This window comes from Strigops habroptila, chromosome 1 (assembly GCF_004027225.2).
Source record: "Strigops habroptila isolate Jane chromosome 1, bStrHab1.2.pri, whole genome shotgun sequence".
NCBI lineage: Eukaryota > Metazoa > Chordata > Aves > Psittaciformes > Psittacidae > Strigops > Strigops habroptila.
This window is the reverse complement of record NC_044277.2, coordinates 97,260,059-97,282,826: the sequence shown is the minus strand read 5'-3', so window position 1 is coordinate 97,282,826 and position 22,768 is coordinate 97,260,059. Positions and strand designations below refer to the sequence as shown.

The window sequence follows — 22,768 nt, the reverse complement described above, 5'->3', positions numbered from 1 at the left end:
CAACCACAGCTGCTCTTGAGGTTGTTGCAGCCAGAAACTTTCCTTCTGTTGCTGGTTCTAGGGGGGATTTATCCCTTCTCTTTCATCCCACCCATTCCTCACCTTCCCCTGACACACTACAGCCCCTCCTGGGCCTCCTGTTGCCTCGTCATGCCACGCAGAGCCATGTGCCAAGCATCTCACCTGCGCAACTCCCATGGTGAACGATGACTCTCTGGATCTCATTGAAGTCAGATACGTACTCAGACGAGTCACCCAGGCTGGTTCCCGGGAGGTCCCTCGGAGGCGAGACGGAGCCGTAGGGGCTCTCGCAGGCTGCCTCCTCATCCGGACTCTGTAAGCTCCCCTCCGACTGCCCTGACATCCCGTGCAGCTCGGGGTTTTCAGGGCTGTCTTCAGGAAGGAGCTCCTCTGTTTTGATCACAACCCTTATACCAGCTGCAGCAAAGAGAGATTCCCACCCACCGTCATTCCAGGGAGCCGGGACAAAGAAACCGTTTGCAACAATCCCCACCAGCTCTGGCTGCTGATCCCACAGAGGGGTTTCATTTGCTTGGCCACTTCTGCTCTCCCTTCAACCACCCCTGCCATGCTCCTGCCTCTTACCTGGGATCTTCTGCAGGCACAGGGGACTGGCTCTGCTCAGCCCGGGGACTCAGCACCTGCAGCTCAGCCCCCCTCCACCACCCTACATCCCCGGCTGCAGCGTGGCCAGCAGCTCCCTGTTTTTTCTCTTCCTGTTGGCCTTGATTTAAAGATCACTGTGACCAAGACCACGGCAGAGGGTTGGAGCGACCCCATGTTTGCAACCTGGGGCCAGCGGAGCTGACACCATCTCTTCTTATCTCCTTATCAGCCCCCCTTATCTCAGAGCAGGAGTCACTCCAGGACTCGGGGTCCCTGGTTCCCTGCTCTCAGCCCAGCCCTGCCCCCAGAGAAACCCCTCAGCACCCCAGTCCCTGTTCACAGGGCAGAAGCAGGCCTCCCTACCGGGGGGGTGGTCCCAGGATAAACCCAGGCACCATCCACACAATCAGAGAGGGCACAGAGGATTTTTTGGGTGGATGGGTTTTCCCAACGGGACCCAATTCTCCATTCTGCTGAACACACCGGCTCCCTGAGGACCTGGTCTGGATACAGATGCTTCCCTTGCTGACGGCTCTTAGTGTCCAACTCTCTGGGCTCCGCTTGCCCTGGTTTATACGTTGAGCTGTAGCTGGACATCCAACCTCCCATTAGCCACATCTTTCCTGCTCCTAAGCAAGGCTCTTCCCGATACCCTCCTCAGGCACGGCTCTCAGCAACACCTCCTTTAGCCTTGGGGTGAGCAGCTCCTCTGAGCCTATATCTGCCTTTGTGCTAAGCTGCTGCCTCACCTGCAGTGGCATCGGTAATGATCTCACTCTCCTCCAAGTCTGGCTCGTTCCTGACGCGCGATTCCTCTCCTTGCTCAATCTGAGACAAGACACCGGGTTTGGAAATTGCATAGTCTGTTGAGAAAAGGATGGAGAGAAGGATTACTGCACAGGGAAATCCTAATACTGGCTTCCACCTCTCTCTAGCACCCTGGGGGGACACATGAAGACACTCAGAAACATCCACAGAGGGTCTGCAGACAGGAGAGCCTGGTGCTGTGGGCAGGCCAGGCTCCCCAGGTGGGCAAAAGGGAGTCATGCAGGCAGAAGCTGAGGAGCCACGCACAGAGAAACTACCTTCGAGAAGAAACCCAACCCATATGTTTTTCTGGTGGGCTTTTAGAACTTCTCAGGTAAATTCCTGGCTCTCCTGAAGCCAAAAGCATTTCCATTCTGGCTGCAGCAGAGCCAGTATTTCTCCTGCAGCTTCAGCAGGAAAACACCCTAAAGGAGCACAGCTAAGACCACCTCAGATGATTTTTCCCTCTGGAAAAGTTTCTTCTGACAGGGTGCATGGGCTGGTACCCGTTGCAGACCCGGAAGACAAAGCGAAGCCCTTCCAACAGCCACGGGGAAGGTGCTGGGTTTTCACCAAGTAACTCTGGCTAAAAGAAGCCTCAGGAGGTCTCCAGCCCACCCCATTTGTGGGCAACCCCCTGCAAGCCAGGACAACACTGCACTCCGAGCTGGGAGAGAACATTGCTGGAGGTATGCCCTTACCCAGACCAGAAACTTCCTCCTTTTAACAGGACATTTGGGTCTCAAGGGGATCCAAGGGGATCTCCAAGGAGGACTCAGAAGGTGCCCAAGCCTGCAGGCAGCCAGGAGCCCTGGAGAACCCGTATTTACCCAGGGAGATCAGCGACTCATAGTTCCCCTTCATCACATTCTTGTACAGCTCCTTCTGCCACTCCTCCAGCTTCTCCCATTCCTTGTCATTGAAATAGACGGACACGTCGTCAAACGTCACCGGCACCTGCAATCACAAGCAGCACGGGTTCAAGCAGCCACCTCGCTCCCCAGGAGCCCCACACCTTATCTCCAGCCTGTGGCAGCAGCAGCTCGTTCCTGCTTGGACATGGCCAGGATTCAGCTACTTCACGGCCATCAACGAGTTGGTTTTTATATTTAAAACTACTCCTGGAGAAGTATTTCTATGAGATCAAAGGTCTCAGCTGGTCCTGGTCATGAACCCAGATTGTGATTTCCACCACCAACACTGACATCTTCCTCTTGGTCCCCGCACCAGCAGGGATGACCTGCAGAGGTGATTGGGCTTGTGCCCATCTGGAGGGAGGGTCAAGGAGATAAAAATTGGGTGCTAGAGCTGGACCTCATCTCTATTGATGAGCTGATGTAAAACCCCAGATTCAATTACCCCAGAACTCGAGGAAAAGCTCTACCTGGGCTTGAAGGGCTCCCAGTTATCGTGAGTTAGTGTATGCACATGGGCTGGGAGTAGACTGCAGCTTTCAAGTCTGTGTGCCAAGAAATAATTTCTAAGGATAAATTTGGGATGTGCAAGCTGCACCGCGTCTGAATGGGGCTGTTCAGAGGGAGATGCAGCACTTGGCTTCAGCTCCCTGACTGTACTGACGGGGTGTTTGGGGCTGAACACCCCTTTTCCAGATCCCCTCTGCTCTCTCCAGCAATGTCCCCTTTACCATGTCTGACATGGTTGCATCTGCAAAGCTGCTTTTACTGACATGGTTGTGAAACGCAAGGAACTGAATACTGATGGTGGGCTCCTTCTGAAGCTCACCTAAGCCCAACTGCAAGTGCAGAAAGCTCGTTTGCCTTCCCCTGAATCCCAGAGGTCCCCCCTTCCCTGCAGCAGCAGCCCCTGCTTGCTCCATTCCTGACCCAGGAGGCCCCCAGCACAACGCCAAGGTGGTAAAAGAGCCACCAAATCTGCAGGGTTTCTCTCAAATGGTGGTAAAAAAAGAAAGGAAAAAAAAAAAAAGAGTGAATTGCTGCTGGGCTGTGCAGTGTGGTGAAGAACTGAAACCTCCAGCTTGAGTACAGGGCATGTTGCCTTCAGGTCCATCTCCCACCGCAGGCAGGTCCCATGGGAGAGATGCCAGGAAGCTGACAGGATCAGCTCTGCTGTGAGCGACTCACCTGTGCCAGGGCTGTCCCTGTTCACCCACTGGCTCCTCCCCCTGTCCTGCCCTCCATGAGGGTTTTGGGAGCGTTTTGGGTGCAGACCCTACACCCCAGGACACCGTTACCTTGGGGACTTCCCCCTTCCTGCCCGGGGGCAGCCGCAGGATCCAGAAATTCCTGTTCTTCAGGAGGTTCTCCATGTTCTCCAGGCGCCGTTGGAGCAGCCCGTACTCCTGGATGAGGGTGCCCAGCGCCGCACACTTGCTCTCCAGCTGGTTCCCTAGTTCTGCCGCCGTCTTCTCACAGTCTATCAGCTTCTTCTCCGCCATCCCCGTCCGACCCTCCAGGTCGAGCAGGCGGGTAGAATGGGAGTCCACCTTCCTCTCCACCGCCTGCACTGCTGCCACCACCGTCAAGGACAGCTCAGCTGTCTGTGTCTCCTGCTCCGAGGTACGCTCGTGCCCAGCCACCGGCCGGAGGGGTGAGGAATAGCGCGGCTGCTGCACCGGCTCCGGTGCCTGCAGGAAGAGGGGTGCAGCGGTCATGGTGAGGGGAGCACCCCCAGGGTAACGCGGACCCCCGGGGGGGAAGCACTATAGAGCCTAGGGTGATGGGGACGTCCCTGTGTTCCCGCAGCGTGCTGACCACGGTAAGCTGCTTACATCGGTCCCACAGGACGGGCAGCACCCGCTGCGGGGGGAGACGGGGGGAGCGCCCCGACACCGCAGGGCCGGGCGGTGACACTGGGGGAAGGGGATGACAGGGGACAGCTGAGCCCCGTTGCCATGGGCACGGCGACGGGACACCCCGGGGGGGCTGTCGGGCGCTGTCGGGGCAAGGGCACCCCGTCGCCATGGGGACCGGGCGGTGACACCGCAGGGAGGGGGGGGGTGGAGGCGGCCTATCACGGGGGGGCGGCGGGACTGTCACAGGGAGGCCGCTCCCGACCCGCAGGGCCCGGCCGCCGGGGCTGGGGGGGGCAGCAGAACGCGAAGGCCCGGCCCCCGACGGCAGCTCGGGCGCCGCCAGCCGCGGAGGCCCGGCCCGGCCCGGCCCGGTTGCACCGCCCCCCCGGGGCTGCCCGCGCCGCCGCCGCCGCAGCCGCCGGCGGCCCTGCCCGTCCCGTCCCCCCGGGGGGCGGCCGCGGCGCCGCGCGCTGACAGCCCCCGCCGCCCGTCCGCTCCGCCGCCCGCCCGCCGCCTCCCGCCACGGCCCCGACGGCGCGGCCCTCCCCGACGTGCGGCCCGCGGGCGCCGGGCCGGGCCGCGACCCGCTGCGGGCAGACGGCGGGGCGCGGCGGGCACCCTTACCTGAGCGGGAGCCCCTCGGCCATGGCCCTTTGTTCCCTGCCCGGGGCCCCGGGGGCCGCGGCCGGGAGGTTCCAGCGCCCGCTCGCTCGTTCACCTCCGCCCGCCGCCGGGCATCGGGCTGGGCCCGGGGCGGCGCGGCGCGGCGGGGCGGCGGCGGGGCGGGGGCGCGGCGGGGCGGCGCGGCGGGGGCGGGGCGCGGCCCGGCCCGACCCGACCGGGGAAGGCGGGGGGCGGAGGTGGGGGGGCCGAAGGGGCGGCGACGTGAGACCGAGCAGCGGCTCCGGGTCCCGGCTCCGCCGCTCCGCGCTGGGCGCTCCGGCCCCGCCGCTGCCCCGCCGAGCCGGCAGGGGGCGGGCGGGCCGCCGCCGTCGCGCGCGGGCCGCGCCGGGGGCCGCGCCGGGCGGGGCGGAGCGGGGCGCCCGCCGCCACCGCAGCGCCCCCTGTCGCATCGACGGCATCACCGCGCGCGGGCCGCCGCGCACCGTCGGGGCCCCCCCTGCCAGAACCGCCCGGCCCGGCCCGGCGCCGCCATCGGCCCCGCGACGCGGGGAACGGGCCTGGGGGAACGTGGGGGGTGCCCCGGGGTCGGGTCCATGCGTCCCGCGTGCGGGGCGGGGCTGCGAGAGGAACGGGGGGACTGGGAGAAACGGGGGTGACGGAGGGAAGGCTGAGCGGGGGGCGGGGGATGGAGACGACACTGGGGAGGACTAGAGGGGGACTGGGGTGACTGGAGGGGCTGAGGGAACTGGGGAAGGATGGGAGGGGACTGGGGAGGGTCTGCGGTGAGATTGGGTGTGACTGGAGAGGCGCTGGGGTTAACTGGAGGCGCTGGGAGAACTGGGAAAGGACGGGGGTGAACTGGGGGGGGGGAGTGGAAGGGAATTGGGGTGACTGGAGGTGCTGGGAGACCTGGAGAAGGATGGGGAGAGGACTGGGGAGGGCCTTGGGGTGACTGGGAAGGGACTGAGAGGAACTGGGGAGGGACTGGTGGCAACTGCAGGCGCCGGGGTTGACTGGGGAGCCCCACGAATAACTGGACTGACAGGACTGGGGGGAACTGGGGCTGTTCCCGGGGTAACTGGGCTAAGGGGAAGAACTGGGGACGATCTGGGGGTGACTGGTGTGGGAACTGGGGAGGGATGAGGGGTAACTGGGAAGGCCCTGGGGGAACATGGGAGGGGGCTGGGGGTAAGGCGGGGCACTGGGGGGCTCCCAGGCGGCTGGTCTGGCTGGGGAGGTGAGGAGGAAGTGGAAGAGGCTGTGGGGAACTGGGGGCAGATCGGTGTGACAGGGACGCCAGGGGAGCCGGGGACGCTGGCGTTCCCCCTGGGGAACGGGGGGAGGACTGTGGTCACTGCCGGGGGGGTCACTGCGGATGCCACGGGGACGGGGGGGAACGACACCGGGGATGTAGGGGCGGGGGGGGGGGGCGGCCCGCACCGTCGGGCGCCGCCATGGCCGGGGGCGGGGCCGGCGCGGGCGCCCCCTGGCGGCCCCTTCTCCTCCCGGCCCCGCCCCCCCGCCCTGCGGCCTCGCGCCCCGCGGGCCTGTGAAATGGCGGCCGGAGGGCGGCGTCGCCATGGAAACCGGCGGACCGTTAACACACACTCCCCCCTCCGCCGCGGCTCCCGCGCGGGCCGGGACCCCGCCACCTCCCGCTTGTCCCCCCCGCCCCGTCCTGTCCCGTCCCACCCCACCCGGTTTGTGCCGCCCAGTCCTGTTCGGTCCTATTCCCATCCTCATCCCCATCCCTATCCTGTCCCATCCCCACCCCATCCTGTCCTGCCCCATCGCATTTCTTTCCACCCTGTTGTGTCCTGTCCAGTCTTGCCATATCCCATCCTGTCTCACCTTATCCATCCCACCACATCCTGTTCCATCTATCACGTCTGTCTTATCCAGTTCCATCATGTCCCACTGCATCCCCATTGCCATTCGGTCACATCCCCATCCCATCACATCCCATCCCTGTCCCATCCTCATCCCGTCCCATCCCCATCCCATCATATCCCATCCTTGTCCCATCCTCATCCCGTCCCATCCCCATCCCATTTCCGTCGACTCTGTTGTGTCCTGTCCAGTCTTGCCATCCCCATCCTGTTCCACCTTATCCCATGACATCCTGTCCCATTTTATCCCATCTGTCTCATCCAGTTCCATCATGTCCTATCCTGACCCCATCCCATCCCCATTCCATCCCATCCTCATCCCATCCCCAGCTCATCCTCATCCTGTCACATCCCCATCCCATCATATCCTATCCCATGTCATTCCCATCCAATCCTCGTCCCATCACATCCCATCCCCACCCTCATCCCATCCCCATCCCGCCCTGCCCTGTCCTGTCCTGTCCCACCCAGCCCCATCCCCTCCTGCCCTGATGTATCCACATGCCCGCACACTGCCCTGGCAGGACCTGGCATGTGGCAGCAGCCCCTGGCACATGGCCTCGCTCCCTGTCCTGAGCTCGGGGATCCCTGGCACAGGGTAACAATGACTGAAGTCGGTGACACCAAGCCCAGGCAAGGGCAGGGAACACTTCGGTTTGCAGAAAAAGGGAGCAGACAAGGGAACGATGCTGCATCCCATCACCACCGTGGTGCTGGGGCCAGAAGCATGGGCTTTGGGTGTACAACACCCACTCCACCTGCTAAGGGGAAGTCAAGGCAGGGACTCAGATTGGGGAACCCCTGTCTGACCCCCTCCAGGCTGTCCCAGGGAGCCACAGCCCCTGCAGCTGGGAGTGATGGACACCGGGAGCAGCTCTTGAACTTGGGGGAGTCACTGGGGACACTGGGCAGCTTCTGGCAGCTGCTGGGCCTGGCTGCTGGAGGGGCCCACACCACGCATACAGAGAGGGACATGCGTAGTGTTTATTTCCCACTAGCACATCTTCACTGTGAGCAACCAGAGGGATCAGGAAGCAGTTGCTGTTGCCATGTTCATGTGAGTGTGGTGTGCCCATGGTCCAAGCTGCCCGCCGTGTACACGTGTGCATATATATTCACACACACATGCCAGCAGCATGTGTATACACCATGAAAGTACATGTGCGCATTCACGGTGTCTCCGTGTGCTCGTATGTGCCCAGTCTCATCACTGCCACTGCCCTGCGCTTGGGCTGCCGGATCTGCACGATGCGTTTTAACCCACCATGAGCCTTTTCTCTGCTCCTCCTCCCTCTCCCCACCACACCCAGAATCCCTGCACCCTCCCTGCATGGTGCAGCCCCATCCCACCTGGTTGCTCCAGAGTGTACCAGGGATTTGGCCGAGGTCACCTGCCCTGGCTCCACAGGCACTGGGCATGGTTGGGGCTGGTGGAGGATCCCCAGCACACTCCGGTGTCAGCTGCTGGGAACCTGGGGGATGTGAGTGCCATGTCCTTGCGCTGGCTCTGACCCATGGACAGGCCCCATGGGCCACCCTACCCACACTCCATGTTTGGCCCCAAGCCAGAACAACTCCTTGGGCCTTGTCTGAGCTCTGGGGGGGCTCTGGTGGCTGCCCCCTCAGGGAGGCTGGGGCTAGGAGAGGGACCAGCCCCCTGTGCCAGGCTCTGTCAGGGAACAACCTGGGGGACGCTGGGCTGGGGGGAAGCTCCTGGAGGGGCAACATGTTCCCCCTAGCACCCCACAGGGACATAGGGACATCCAAAGCCTGGGTGTGGACACCCAGCAGCAGGCCAGGATGCTGGCACCCGGGCTGGGGGGTCTGAGCTGTGCCAGTCTCTCCTTCACAGACACCTAAAGAGAGAGGGGACCCCCCTGACACACACGCTCCCCCCCTCAGTGGGATGAAGGGATAAAGATGCAGCACAGCACTAGAGGATACGCTGCAGGGGAAGGGCAGGACCCCCCGGCACACCACAGGATGTGCCAGCCCCACATCCCCAAGGCCATGCAGCTCAGCACTGTGTTCCCCGGGATGCACCAGGCCCCGGCGCAGCGAGACAAAACGGCGTGCAGCCCCGTGGGGCCAGGCCTGGCAGGAACAGTTTATTGGCAGCCCCGGTACAAAGAGCTTGGGTACGTGCGAGCGAGGAAGCGGCAATGCAAACCCAGCATGGCCCAACTTGGTGGCTGCCCTCCCCACATGCCAAGGTCCCACCAGTTCCGCTGGGACACCACACAGCATCGCAGGGCCAGGCTGCCATGTCTGGTGAGAGATGAACCCGCAGTGTCGGTGGCTAGATGCTCAGCAGAGCGCTCCCGGGCTGTTTTCGCCTCAATGCCAGAGGGCCGGTCCACCACATCCCAGCTTGAGGCGTAGGGCAGCGCTGCAGCCGCATACACTAGCACTTCTTCTGGCCCGGGACTGTCCCAGCTCTACCCGTCAGCAGAGCCTGGCTGCATCGGGCGACTCCTCAGCCAGCGCTGGAGCCCTATCTGTGCGTGGCACAGGCCAGCTGCTCACGTAAAACCAAAGCCTGCTTCCAGCTATAGCAGCAGCAGAGAAAAAGCTTAAAAACACAAAGCCCAAATGCCAGACACCGACCGCGGCAGCTCCAGAGCTGCGCCAAGCAGCCTCATCTGCTGGCTCTGGCTCCCTGGCTTGGCTTGCGTGGTTCATCAGTTCTGCAAGTTACCTGGAAAAAGCTGATAAATAACAGCCAGGGGCCTGTAGCGTGGCGAGCAAGGACGAAACACAGGCTGGTGAGGGGACCAGGGCTGCCAGCACTCACCCGACACGAGCTTCAGAATGGAAACACTGTATTGACAGACTTTACAAAAGTTATTACAAAACACGACCACGAACCAGCAACTGACGATACACAGCGGAAGAGACACCACTTAGAGCCACCTCAGAACACCACCAATTAGCTCCGAGAAGTCAACCAATATTTACACAGACGTCTGAAAAAACTGTGTTATCTCATACATTTAAATGTTTTAGATCAACTGTGAAATATAGTGCCACGTTTCCTTGTATAATAATAATAATAATTAATAACAATATAATAATAATATAATAATATATAATAATAATATTATAATAATAATAATATACTACATCTAGAGTAACTAAAAACCAAACAGCTCTTTACAGGGGTTAGGAGAAGTTGCTTTCACTCGTCTGACTTACCTGAATGTGAGACCAAACTCAGTTAAAAAATAAGAATAAAATCACCTTCATTGACAGGAGTCTGTGTAACGGACCAGCGGCTCCGTTCCCTTGGGCCACAGGGAATCAACAGCCCGCCTGGTGCCAGTAACATCCTTCGAAAGAACAGAGATGTGTCCTCCTTGGGTGAGTCACTTGACTGCGCCTCCACACGCTGCCCTTCCTGACTCCTCCTGCTCTGATGTCCACAGCCCCTTCTCCTGCCCGTCCTTTCCTCCAGCACCTACTTATTCTCACCTTGCTCTTTGCTGCTCTCTCCCCTCTTCTGCCTTCAACAAACCCTGCGTTGTGCCCCTCGCCATGTCTCTGCCTTGCCTCTCTTCCCTTCATCCCAGCCCTCGCAGCACGGGGCTGCCATTCAAGGTACAGCAATGCAACGGGAGCAGGCGGCCAGTTGCCTGGGAATGGCACCTTCCTCCCCTTCTTCCTTCCCTCCCTCCCTCGTGCTTCCAGCCTTGCAGTGAAACGAGTGGAAAAAAGAAAGCAAAAGCTTGTCACTCCTGAATATGCACAAAGATAGGTGGGGGAACACCTGCTAAATACAGACCCCAGAGAACCGCTCAGGATTATTCTCCACAGGCAAAATCCAAACCTGCGTAGCGGACAACTAGTACAAGGCCTGTGGAAATCCCCCGTCACCCCACGGGGTCGCAGAAGTGTCTGGGCCATCCGGTCAAGAGTTTATTTTTTTAAGAGGAATTCCTTTGATGCTTCAACAAAGCGGGCTCTGTAGCATGACCACATGGATTAGCTGCGATACAAGTTCACCTCCCATCATGCTGCACGTCCACCTGCAAGGCCGTTCACCATAACCGTGAGCCCTTCTGCTCCGGCCGCCCTGTGCCAGCGCTACTGCTTAGTTTCTTTTTTCACACACAAATGGCCGGTCTGAGTGCCCGACTCCAGGCTGAGCTGGGAATCCTCCATGGGCCGGGGGTTGCGGGAATGGATTTTCTGGTGGCAATTCAGAGACTCTTTGTAGCGGAAGTGCTTCCCGCAGACGGGGCACTGGTAGGGGGTCTCCCCGGTGTGGACCCGCCAGTGCTTGAGCAGGTGGTCCCGCCGGATGAAGCTCTTCCCACACTCGGTGCACTGGTACGGCCTCTCCCCTGTGTGGATGCGCTGGTGGCGGATGGCTTTGGAGAGGTCACGGAAGTCCTTCCCGCAGTAGGTGCACGTCAGCGGCCCGTCGCCCTTCCCCGTATGGAGCTTCTGGTGCAAGATCAGGCTCACTTCCAGGCTGAAGCTCTCCTTGCACTGGGAGCAGGTGTAGGGTCTCTCCACCATGTTGTTCACCTGGTGCCTGACAAAACCGTACTTGAAACCAGAGCTCTTCTCCCCATCGGAGCGTTTGGACTGTTTGGAGCGGGAAGACCCTTGGCCTTTTGTTTTGGATTTCTGCCTGAAGCCTTCTCCGTGCTCAAGGGAAGTGCAGGCTTCCTCACTGGCGTGCGCTTTCTGATGGGTGGCAAACAGTTGCTTGTCCAGGAAGCTCTCCCCACACTCGCAGCAGATGTATGGCCCTTCTACTGCAGCCACATCCTCAGGAGCATCCTTCTTGGCCAAGTCTCTCCCGCGGCGAGAGGAGCGCCTCAGCCCATTGCCTGTTCTCTGCTGCGAGGTTGATCCACTCCGGCTCTTGCTGCTTGGCTTTATCTCCTCCTCTGGGCTTGAGAAAACCTCTTCCCACTTTCCTGCCAAGGAGCTAGGAAGCTCAAGGATTTCGGAACCTTCCTCATCACACTGCTGTTCATCTGCCAGAGCAGAGATAGTCATGTCATTTCTTTGAGATAGGAACTGTCCCATTATTTAGACCCCAGTTCTCTCAGGGCAAAGGTGGTCTCTGCTTTGCACACTCAGGACAGCGCCTGGCACTATAGGGTTACAAGTCCCGCCTGGGAGCTACCTCAGCAGTATGGGAATATGAACAAAGCCAAAGTATTCTGAATTTGAATCACAGAATCGTTTTGGTTGGAAAAGACCCTTAAGATCATCGAGTGCAACCATTAACCTGGCAGTGCCAAGTCCACCACTAAACCAGGTCCCTCAGCACCACATCTGCACGTCTTTTTAATCCCTCTTGGAATGGTGACTCCACCACTGCCCTGGGGCAGCCTGTTTCAGTGCTTGACAACACTTCCATGGAACAATTTTCCCTAATACCCAACCTAAACCTCCCCTGGCACAAGACGAAGCCATTTCCTCTTGTCCTATTGCTTGTTACTTGGGAGAAGAGACCAACCCCCCACCTCACTACAACCTCCTTTCAGGTAGTTGTAGAGAACAAGATCATCTCCCCTGAGCTTTGTTTTCTCCGGGCTAAACCACCTCTCCTCAGCTGCCCCTCACAGAGCTTGTGCTCCTGGCCCTTCACCAGCTTCGCTGCCCTTCTCTGGACCCGCTCCAGCACCTCAATGTCTCTCCTGTAGTGAGGGGCCCAGAACTGAGCACAGGATTCAAGACGCAGCTTCACCAGTGCCCAGTACAGGGGGATGATCACTGCCTTGGCCCTGCTGGCCACACTATTGCTGATACAGGCCAGGATGCCCTTGGCCTTCTTGGCTGCCTGGGAACAAGCTGCTCATGTTCAGCTGTCTACCAACACCCCCGGGTCCATTTTAGCCGAGCAGCTTTCCAGCCACTCTTCCCCAAGCCTGGAGCGTTGCATGGGGTTGTTGTGACCCAAGTGCAGGACCCGGCACTTTGCCTTGTTGAACCTCATACCACTGGCCACAGCCCATCAATCCAGCCTGTCCAGATCCCTCTGCAGAGCCTCCTACCCTCCAGCAGATCAACACTTCCAGCCAACTTGCTGTCATCTGCAAACAGACTGAGGGAGCACTTGATCCCCTTGCCCAGATCATTGATAGAGACTTCTTGGAAAAGCTGAGACAGCACAACAAGGAGATCTCTATATGTAACTAGACAAAGAGAAGTAGAAGTGGATTCCTCAGCAAGAGGTGAAGCAGAACAGGTCTTTAAGAACTTGTGGTTTAGGGTAAAGGCAAAAAAAACAAAATCAAGGGAAGAGGAATAAAACCTCTTTTCCTTCGGGGCTTGCACAATGCCCAGGGCCGAAGGATCTCCCGTGGTGTAAATGGTAACTCAAAGCAACTGCCAAGGACCCTGGCAAAAGGAGGATGAAAAGAGCCCAGAGATTCTGGGGCTGTGGGGAGGAGAGCTGGAAGCCTACAGGTTTCTGCAGAGTGCAAGAAGGCGAAGCTGTGCTGAGCATTTGCGTGCCCAGGGAAGACCTCGGCACTCCCTGTCTCAGGCTCCTCATCTGCTTGTCACTTGTGACATCGAAACGTGGGCTTGAAAATGGGCCGCCTTCCCTGCCTCAGGCTGACGCTCTGGAAAAGCACCAGCCAGAGCTGCTGAGCTGCTTCTGAGAACAAGGCTGGGAAGCCAAAAGCACATCCTAGCACGGGATGCTTCCCAAAGCAGCTCACGCTTCCCTGTGCTTCAGAGCTAACACTATAAAGCTTGCCTGTGCTACACTCATCTCCACTTCAAGGCTGACCAAACACACACTCTCACCAAGTGATGAGACACTGTACAGGTGATCCACATGCCCTAGCCAGACCACAGCTGCTTTTAGAGCCCGCTGCTCACGTACCACAGCTTTTTCTGCACGTGTGCTATTCATCTGCCTCGGCTACCATCCAGCTCCCACACTGACCCTTGAGGCAAGCCTGGCAGAGACTGCAGTGAAGGCAGGATCTCACCCCGAGCAATCCCCAGCATGTGCCAAGAGCCTGAGCCCGCTTCTGTCTCCCTCTCTGTGCAGTGCACGGTGAAGCTCTGCACTTCTAACTCACATGTACAAGGGACTTCCATGCTTTCTTCTTCTTCTTCTTCAGAGCCATCATGGCTTTCAGCCAGAGCCTCTTCATATTTACTCCATGAGCAGTCATCAGGACCAGGAAAGGAAAACTCTGTGCAAAAGAACAACAGGAGTTTATGTTGATGCCTCCCAGCTGCTTTACAGAGGATTTCAGGAGATGGCGAGGAAAACAAAGCCACCGCTGCACCCAAGGACAGAGCTGGCCAAACCCAACAGCAGAGGCAAGTGGAAGAGCGCAGGCAGGTGCTCTTCCACTTCTGCTTCTTCCATGCATCTGCTTTCCACCTCCCCACTGTGTCCTAGGAACCTTATGGCTCACCAGTGCTGGGGTCTGTAGGGGTTTCTCCTCCCTCAGAGTCATCCTGATCCTCCGCGTTGGGATCCTCTCCTTGCTCAATCCGTGACAGAAGGTCTGGCTTCGAAATGGCCGCATCTGCACGTAAAAAGAGGATCAAAACATTTCCTTCGCCCTCGCGGGAGCGAGACTCTCAAACCTTCGCCCACCAACCTTCCTTCGCTGCTGGGGGTGACAGGTAATGGAAAGAGAGGCTTATGATGCTCTCACACATCTGCACCGCTCACCTTGTCTGGGCCCTGGGAACATGAGCGGACTGCAGGAGCACACTCTGCTCAGGTGAGGAGCACCTCCCAGCCTGCAGCGCGAGGAGGAGAATAAGAAAATGCATCTGTGCTTACCTCCAGGCTTCCTTTCTTCTCCTCTCTGCTAAGGTCCGCGGATCCATTACAATGGGGACTTCAGCTCGGGGACAGCACCAGAGCTGTCAGCCAGCGGCAGCAGGGGAAGTGCCCTCCCCATGCGGTTCCCTCCATCCTACTCGTCCGAGTCACAGGCTGCTTGCGGATTTTGGTGGGGGAAAGGGGACAATCACAATCTCTCCTAGGGTGGAGAGCGGAAAACTTCATTCCCAAACTAGCGTGAGTCTCTGGGCATTAATTTCCACCGCTGCTCTGGTGGATCCGTTTGACTTATGCAAAGGCCAAACCCCTAAACCTCGTTACTCAAAGGAAACCTTCAGACGAAGCACAGATACATTTTTGTAAGCTCCAGGCTCAGATCCACAGATCCTCCTCAGCAGGACTGTTAGATTCCTGCACCTCTAGAGTGGGACATGGGGTTGGATTTTAACAGAATGGGGGGCAGTATTTACCCTTCGCCTTTTTCCCTTGCTCACGGAAGACCTCTGTCCAAAAAAGAAATAAAGGAAGAAAGGCAAAAAAAAAAAAGTGATGAAAGGCCTGGCTGGGCCAGTGTTGGCCAGCAGGGTGGCGGGTGAGCCTGCACACCAGGGGCCTCAGCACAGGGAGGAGATGCTGGTCTACCAGGGACTGCATCTGCACTGCCACGCACTGCACACGGACGTCCAGCCAAGGCGAGGTCACTTCTGAGAACACACATAGGTGCTCGTGAAGGCACCACGGCCCCCAGAGGGAATCCCCGCAGCCAGGACTGGAAGGAGCGAGCAGAGCACTGAGTTTGTTTTGCTGTGAACGCACTGCCCTGAGCTGCTGAGGGGAAAGCGGAAGCACAGCTTGCCTTTGCCTGCTGCTTCTCCCCAGCCCTACAGCAGCAGAAACCACAACAGCTTGAGCAAGAAGCGTTCCCTGGGATAAGGCTGAGATCAGAGAGAGCACCAAGGCAGGCAACCAACAAACCTCACTCTCCTCCCTTACGGAAGCTGAAGGACTATCACCAGGGAAAGGGCTGGAAGGAACCTCAGAGGCAGGGCACCCCTCTGCTGCCCTAAGCGGCGAGCGGGCTGACACACCCAGCGCAGTGGATCTGTGGACCTTTGCGTGACAAAGAAACTCCCCTCTCCCCCACCTTTCTGTGGCTGGAGGGTCCTCTCGCTTCCCCTCCTCCTCAGACCCAGCGGCTCGCTCAGCTCCTACCGGCCACAGAGACCGTCAGGGAGACGCAGTCACCGCAGCGATGCTCGTGACGTCTGTCCACCGTTAAACTGAACTGGTGAGGACTGAACTATCTGCCAGGGCTGCTGGTGAAAGCCGGCACAATGCGTTCCCGGAGCAGGACACTGCCCACCCTCCCCAGCCCTGCCAGGCACAGCGGCGCTTCCATCCACCAGGCCCTGGGAAAACCTGGTGCAGCAGAAAGCTCAGGGCAAACCTCAGCCCGTCTTTACCCATTGAAATGACGGCCTCGTAGTTGCCTTTCATGATATGCCTGTAAAGCTCCTTCTGCCACTCATTCAAGCTCTTCCACTCCTCCTCAGAAAAGTTAAAGGAAGCATCGTTGAATGACACAGGGACCTGCAATGAGAAGCACTATATGTTTGGATGTTGCGCCTCTTGTTGAAGTGTCATGGTTTAGACCCGGCTGGTAACTCAGCACCATGCAGCTGTTCACTTACCACCCCGCTTCCCCACTCCAGGCGGGATGGAGAGGAGAATCAGAAGAATGTAAACCCTACAGGTTGAGATAAGAACAGTCCAATAACTAAAGTATACTATAAAACTACTACTACTACTAAGGGAAATAACAAGGAGAGAGAATATAAAACTAAAAGGGAAAAAAAACCAAACAAAAAACCAACCTAACCAAAACTCCCAAAATAAACACAAGTGATGCACAATACAATTGCTCACCACCTGCCGACTGATACCCAGCCCGACCCAAGCAGCGATCTGCCCTTCTGGGTAACTCCCTCCAGTTCATACACTGGGCATGACATGCTATGGTATGGAAAACCCCTTTGGCCAGTTTGGGTCAGCTGTCCTGTCTCTTCTTCCTCCTGGCTTCTTGTGCTCCTCCTCACTGGCAGAGCATGAGAGACTGAAAAGTCTTTAATCAGGGTAAGCGCTACTGAGCAACAACTAAACCATTGCTGTGTTATCAGCATTGTTCTCAGACTAAAGCCGAAACACAGCACTGCACCAGCTACTAGGAAGAAAAACGACTGTTACAGCTGAAACCAGGACATGAAGAAAACACCCAGTGATGTTTCTTCATTCAAACTCCTCAAGCACAGTGCAGGACAGCCTCACGCAGCAACACCTACTCCTTCCCACTCGCCTCGCTCAGCCCCTATGCTGGGCTGAGGCAGCTTCACTCATGCCCACAAGGGACACAATGGGGTTTTCCCTCATCACCTGCCTGCACCTTGCCCCCTGTTCAGCCTCCTCCTGCGGGTGCTGTTGTGGGCACAACATCTGACACAGGCTCTTTCCCCACTTCATTTTTGATGCGGTTCTGTTGCTAATTGTCTCTGAACGGGCACTGTGGATGTTACAAACCCGACAGGTACACAGGGCTGAGCCACACAGTTGTGTGCAACTCAAACGCGGCTCCAGCCATGCTAAGGAGTTTGTGACCCCACACAGAGAAAGGATCTCCCTTGTTTTGGCAAGGATCACACGTACATAACAAGTGGTGCATAATTAATACAAAGGGACCTGTGCTGGTGCTTCTGGCTGAGCACTAAAGACAGGACACTGCTGCAGGGAAGCAGAGTCCCACTCAGCACCTCAGCCACCCTGAAACGGGGCTGTGAGCACAGACTACATGCTAAACAACCCTGTTCCAAAGATAGAGCAGAAGACCGTTACCTTGGGGACCTCCCCCTTCGCCCCTGGGGGCAGCCGCAGGATCCAGAAGTTCCTGTTCTTCAGCAGGTTCTCCATATTCTCTAGCCTCTTCTGCAGCTGCCCATACTCCTGGATGAGGGTGCCCAGGGCTGTCCACTTGCTCTCCAGCTGGTTCCCAAACTCCACTGCCGTCTTCTCGCAACCAATCAGCTTGGTTTCCGCCATCCTCATCCTCCCCTCCAGGTTCATCAGCTGCGCTGCCTGGGCATCCACCTTCCTGTCCACGGCCTGGATCTCAGCGACCAACGTTAGGGAGATCTCAGCGGCCGGCAGCTCGGTCTCGGCGGCAGGGCCCTGCTCCGGGGCGGGCAGTGGCTGCTCCAGGGCCAGCTCCTGGGACTCCATGTCCCACTCCAGGTCCTGCGGGAACACCGACACAGCCGTGAGCTCCGCCGTCACAGCGAGGCGGCACTACGGCTGACCCCCGGGCGATCGCGGGGCTAACGGGGCCCCGCTGGGGCCGGCACGGGCCCACACCGGCGCCGACAGCCCTCGGGCGCGGCCGCCGACGGGGGCCGGGGGGCGGCGGCTAGCGGAGAGGGTGGGGGGCGCGGCAGCAGTACTTACCTGAGCGGGGGCCCAGTCGGCCATGGCCCTGCGGAGGGCGGCGGGGGGCGGCGGGCGGCAGCGGCGGAACGGGGCGAGGCGGAGCGGAGCGGGCGGCTGCGCGGGCCCGGCGCCTCCTCAACAGCGGCGGGGCAGACCGGCCATGCCGAGAGCGCAGTGAACACTGGGAGCGGCGGCGGCGGCGGCGGCGGGTGGCTCCGCAGTGACACCTAGCGGCGGGCGGACCGCGCGGCACCAGAGACGGGAGGGACCGCGCACCGGAGCGCCCAAAGCCGCATCCCCGACCCCGCGCTGATTGATTGGGCTGTGGCGAGGCCAATCCGCGAGGCACCCGCGGACGGCGGGCCAATGGCAGAGTAGAGCGGAGCCGGGAGGGCGGGGTTTCGGGCGTGCCGGGGAGCGCGCTCCCGCCTTTGGCAGCGGGGCCGCGCGGGGCGGGAGCGGCGTGGTCGGGGCTGCACCGGGACCCACCGGGCGGGGCCGGACGGGACGGGGCCTGGCCCAGGTATGGCACCAGCGGTGGTACCGCGGCCCACCGGGGCTCGCTGGCCGCGACCGCGCCCCGTCCCCCGTCGGCCCCGCGGGCACCGCCGGCTCCCCGTGCCCGCGCTGGCCGGCCCTGCGCCGTCATCCCGGTGCGGCGCATCGTGCAACCGCTGTTGTCCCGCCCGCAGGGGAGACCTTGCCAGGAGCAGCACCGGGAGCAGCCGCCGTGTCTCCCCAAGGACCGACCGGGACGGTGCCGGTGCCATGAAGGAGGACCCCGCGCGCCCCGTCGCCCTGGGTGAGGCTTGCGGGTCCTGCCCGGTACCAGCCCTGGCGCTGCAGGTCATAGCCTGGCCGGGAGCGGGGCCGGCGGCACGTTGGCGGCAGCACCGGCCTGGTGGGTGGCGGCAGAGGGCGGCTGTGGGGCGGTTCCGGGGTCACCGCTGGACCGCATCTGTTACCGCGGGATTGCTGTGGCGCGGGGACGCCAGCGCAGGCCAGTTGTGACCAGCCGCCGTGCAGCGGCATCGCTGGTAGCACCACCGTCCGTCCCTCCTCTTGTCTCCATAACAGGTTACACCGTCACCAAACCCGACATCCTGGCTGAGGTGGAGCGAGGGGAGGAGGCAGCGGCAGCATCGGGGCACTACAGAGAACACCAGAGCCCCGGGCCACGCATGGCACCCGCTGGCCCCTCCCAGGGTGAGTGGGACAAAGGAGCTGGGGCTCTGGTGATAGGCCAAATCCTGCTGAACAGGAGGGCTTGGTCCTGCGGGATTTCTGGTGAGGGGATCACCCCCCAACAGGTTCCTATCTCTGCAGGGGACTGGCTGGGGAAGGAGGTGAAGAGTGAGGAAGGGGTGTCCCCACCACCTGGCTCCCCCCCATCCCACCGCACTGGCTCCAGTGACTTCTCCGTCCCGCTGCAGGAACGGGGCTGCAGCTATTGTGGCGTCTCTGAGCTGGAGCTAAATCCCGGTGTCAGTAATGGGGGGTTCATCACCTCACCCCCCACCTTCGAGAGCCGCCGGTGCCGGCCAGGGGAGCCACTGCTGGAGTGTGCCGAGTGCGGCCGAGGTTTCGGGCAAAAGCCAGACCTGGTGCGGCACCGGCTGGTGCACAGTGGGGAGCGTGCCTATGCCTGCGGCCGCTGTGGAAGAGGCTTCACCGAGCCAGTGGGGCTGGGGGCCACGGGTGGCCCCTGCCGCCCAGCGCCCTGTGCCGGCCGCTCCTCGGGGACGGCAGAGGGGACAACGGCAGCACCCCGGAAGGAGCGGAAGGAGCTGTCACTGACAGAGAAGGTACGGGTGCTAGAGATGCTGGAGGGCCCCAAGGTGTCACAGAATGAGCTGGCCAAGCGCTTCGGGGTGTCACAGCCCCAGATCTGCCGCATCATCAAGAACAAGGAGCGGATCCTGAGCGAGTGGCACCGCAACGGTGACCCTGAGCGCAAACGCAAGCGGGAAGGGAAGGACGTGGCCCTCGAGGCTGCTCTGCTGCGCTGGGTGGAGGGTGCCCGTACCACTGACCTGCCTGTCAGTCGCCCGCTCCTCCAGCTCAAGGCCAAACACCTTGCCGAGGCACTGGGCCAGCCCGACCCAGAGCCCAGCAGTGGCAGGCTGGCTCGCTTCGGGACGCGCAACAACCTCGCCTTCAAGAAGCCACTGTTGGAGAAAGGAGATGCGGAGCAGCCCACAGCTGAGCACTGGGCCAGCGCAGTTCTGCCCGGCCTCCTCCGCAGCTACACGCCCTCCGAGATCTATGCCTGCGGTGAGACGGCTGTCCTCAACCCAGCCAGCTCCCCCGGTGAGAGCACCAGCGACCGGCTGACGCTCCTGCTCTGCACCAACGCCAACGGCTCAGAGAAGGCTCCTCTGAGGGCAGTGGGGGAGAGCCCCCAGCCCCGCTGCCTGCGGGGTGTCAACCTGGGGCAGATGCCCTGGAGCTACCGTGCCAGCAGCCTGGCCAGCATGACCGCCTCCCTCTTTGCTGAGTGGCTGCGGGAGTTCAATGAGGGGATGCGGCGGCAGGGGAAGTGCATCCTCCTCCTCCTCAGCAAGCATGAGGCGCACCCCTACCTCCAGCTTTCCAATGTCAGGATGGTCTTCATCCCGCCGGCCACCACCCTCGTCCAGCCCCTGGACCGCGGCATTGCCAGTGACCTCAAGGGCCACTACCGGCGCCGGTTGCTGAGGTGGCTGCCAGCAGAGCGTGGTGTGGGGCAGCCGACCCTCCTGGATGTTCTGCACATGCTGGCACAGGCATGGGGTGATGTGCACCCTGGGCACATTGCCAGCTGCTTCCGTGCTGCTGGCTTCAGTCCCGACGCCAGTACCGAGGCCCCAGCACGCGGCTTGCTCAGCCAGGAGCAGCTGGAGCGCCGCACACTGAGGGACAAGGAGCTGGAGCGTGATGGGGAGCCAGCAGATGGGGACGAGGGGGCAGCGGATGGTGAAGACGGTGGAGAGCTCGCAGCAGTGCAGCCCTGCCCCTCAGAGCGGGAGGTGTGGCGGAGCCTGGCCACGCTGCGGCGGTACCTGGAGTGCCAGGCCACCTCACCAGACCTCTTCCAGGCCTTCTACGAGCTGGAGGATGCCGTGCACATGCTGTCGGCTGGTGCTGGACAAGCCCTCACTGGGGACAACCCTCCCAGGCTGTGAGCGCCAGACCCGCTTGTGCCCCTGATGGGGACCGGTGTTCATTGGGGCCATTACCAGCTTGGCCTGGCCACCGTCTCCTGCAGCAGTGCCGGCTGAGTTATGTGTGGGGTTTGCTGTGGGTCCATGTGGCTCAGGGACAAAGAGGGTCCCTGGTGGTGAGCACCATGCATGGAGGGTGCGAAGCTGCCATGCTCAGGTACTGGCAGTGGCAGCACTGGGAGCACAAACCTGCTGCCAAAACCTTCTCTCAGAGGGTGGTTTCTGCAGCCAACAGGAGCTGTCATGCAGCTGCCCCTTGGGGGGATTTGCCCTGAGTGGGGTGGTTGTGTTTGCTGGGGGGGGAATATGGGGTGGTGCTGGGGTGTCCCCATGCTAGGGGCTCCTTCCCATTTCTCATGGGGGTTTTGGGGTGACCGGGTGCCACCAGCTGCTGTCACCACTTGGTGCCCGGAGGTTTGCAACAGGCATTAAAAAGGCATAATTTAGCAAAGCACAGCACAGGTGGTGGTTGTAGTATTTTAACATCACATCCAGCCCTGCCATGAGCCGGACAGAGACCCCACCTTCCCCTGGGGCCACCCTAAACCTCCCCTTCACCTCCCTCACCCTGGCCAGGACCCCGGGGAGGGTGGGTGAGGGGCACAGGGAGGGTTTGGGCAGGAGGTGCCTGTTGGGACACACCTGGGCAGGACACACAAGAGGTGCCCATTGAGGTGTCCATGGTGGGAGGTCCATTGGGATGCAGTGACCCGGGGTATCAGTTGGGGTGAAGGGGGCAGAGGTGCAGGGGGCACCCATTGCATGGAGCTGGGTGCATGAGGCACTGAGCAGCATCAGGGTGCACAGGACAGAGGATGCAGAGAGCACTGGGATGTGTCCATCTGGGTGCAAGGAGGTGCAGGGGACACCCAGATGCCTGCCAGAGTGAGTGGGACATAGGGTGCAATGGGTGCTCTTGGGGCGCACAGGGCAGGATGTGGTGAGTGGTGCCCACTGGGATGCACGCCCACTGGAGTACAGCAGCCCCCCTCAGGGGTGCAGGGGGTGGGATGCACGGGGAAGTGCCCACAGGGATGTGCAACTGTGGAGGTTCAAGGAGCACATGGGAGGGTTCAGGTACTGGCTGTGTGTGAGGTTGCCCACGGGAATGCACGGCACATGGGGGCGCAAGGGATACGCAGGGGTGCAAAGGAAGGGGGCATTCAGAGATGTGGCTAGGGGGATGCATGGTCACAGGGGTGCAAACGGCAGCCGGGGGGTGCAGGCACAGGTTGCACGAGGAGTGCCCATGGGATACAGTCATGGGGGTGCAAGCGGGGAGGGTGTCCCACGGGCAAGAGCATCGGGATGCACGGCACGTGGGGGTGCAGGGGATGCGCAGGGATGCTCAGTACCTACAAGGATGCGCAATCACGGGGCGACACACAGCACCTGCGGGGGGGGTTGCGTGCAGGGACGGGGTGCACGGGGGGATCCCCACGGGGATGCGCAGTCACGGGGGGGGAGGCACGCAGCACCCGGGACGAGGTGTGTGGGGACGGGGTGCATGTGGGGGATCCCCACTGGGATGCAACACCCGCGGGGATGCGTGTGGATGCAGGGGGGTGTGTGTGTGCTGTTCCCGCCTTCC

The 22,768-nt window shown here is 60.5% G+C and overlaps 2 protein-coding genes across 2 annotated transcripts in view; one reads left to right on the top strand and one right to left on the bottom strand.

The window, feature by feature from the left end:
* LOC115606423 overlaps nucleotides 1-22,768 on the bottom strand; it is a 38,290-nt gene that overhangs the window by 2,838 nt on the left and 12,684 nt on the right. Inside the window, exons 11-27 of the mRNA XM_030482323.2 lie at nucleotides 20,428-20,963; nucleotides 20,001-20,142; nucleotides 19,652-19,921; nucleotides 18,228-18,896; nucleotides 17,993-18,105; nucleotides 17,387-17,785; nucleotides 15,964-16,090; nucleotides 14,121-14,234; nucleotides 13,776-13,892; nucleotides 10,805-11,708; nucleotides 9,515-9,594; nucleotides 5,042-5,468; nucleotides 4,832-4,922; nucleotides 3,647-4,039; nucleotides 2,265-2,391; nucleotides 1,377-1,490; nucleotides 184-438 (exon numbers count right to left, since the gene is read on the bottom strand). Of these exons, the coding sequence (XP_030338183.1) occupies nucleotides 184-438; nucleotides 1,377-1,490; nucleotides 2,265-2,391; nucleotides 3,647-4,039; nucleotides 4,832-4,922; nucleotides 5,042-5,468; nucleotides 9,515-9,594; nucleotides 10,805-11,708; nucleotides 13,776-13,892; nucleotides 14,121-14,234; nucleotides 15,964-16,090; nucleotides 17,387-17,785; nucleotides 17,993-18,105; nucleotides 18,228-18,896; nucleotides 19,652-19,921; nucleotides 20,001-20,142; nucleotides 20,428-20,963 (4,878 nt within the window). The remainder of the gene's footprint in view (nucleotides 1-183; nucleotides 439-1,376; nucleotides 1,491-2,264; nucleotides 2,392-3,646; nucleotides 4,040-4,831; nucleotides 4,923-5,041; nucleotides 5,469-9,514; nucleotides 9,595-10,804; nucleotides 11,709-13,775; nucleotides 13,893-14,120; nucleotides 14,235-15,963; nucleotides 16,091-17,386; nucleotides 17,786-17,992; nucleotides 18,106-18,227; nucleotides 18,897-19,651; nucleotides 19,922-20,000; nucleotides 20,143-20,427; nucleotides 20,964-22,768) is intronic.
* On the top strand, nucleotides 18,384-21,633 carry LOC115610917 (tigger transposable element-derived protein 3-like). Its single transcript, XM_030493016.1, has 4 exons — nucleotides 18,384-18,497; nucleotides 18,667-18,776; nucleotides 19,052-19,180; nucleotides 19,301-21,633. Exons 2-4 carry the CDS (start codon nucleotides 18,743-18,745, stop codon nucleotides 21,136-21,138), a joined length of 2,001 nt encoding a protein of 666 aa, XP_030348876.1. The 5' UTR covers nucleotides 18,384-18,497; nucleotides 18,667-18,742; the 3' UTR covers nucleotides 21,139-21,633.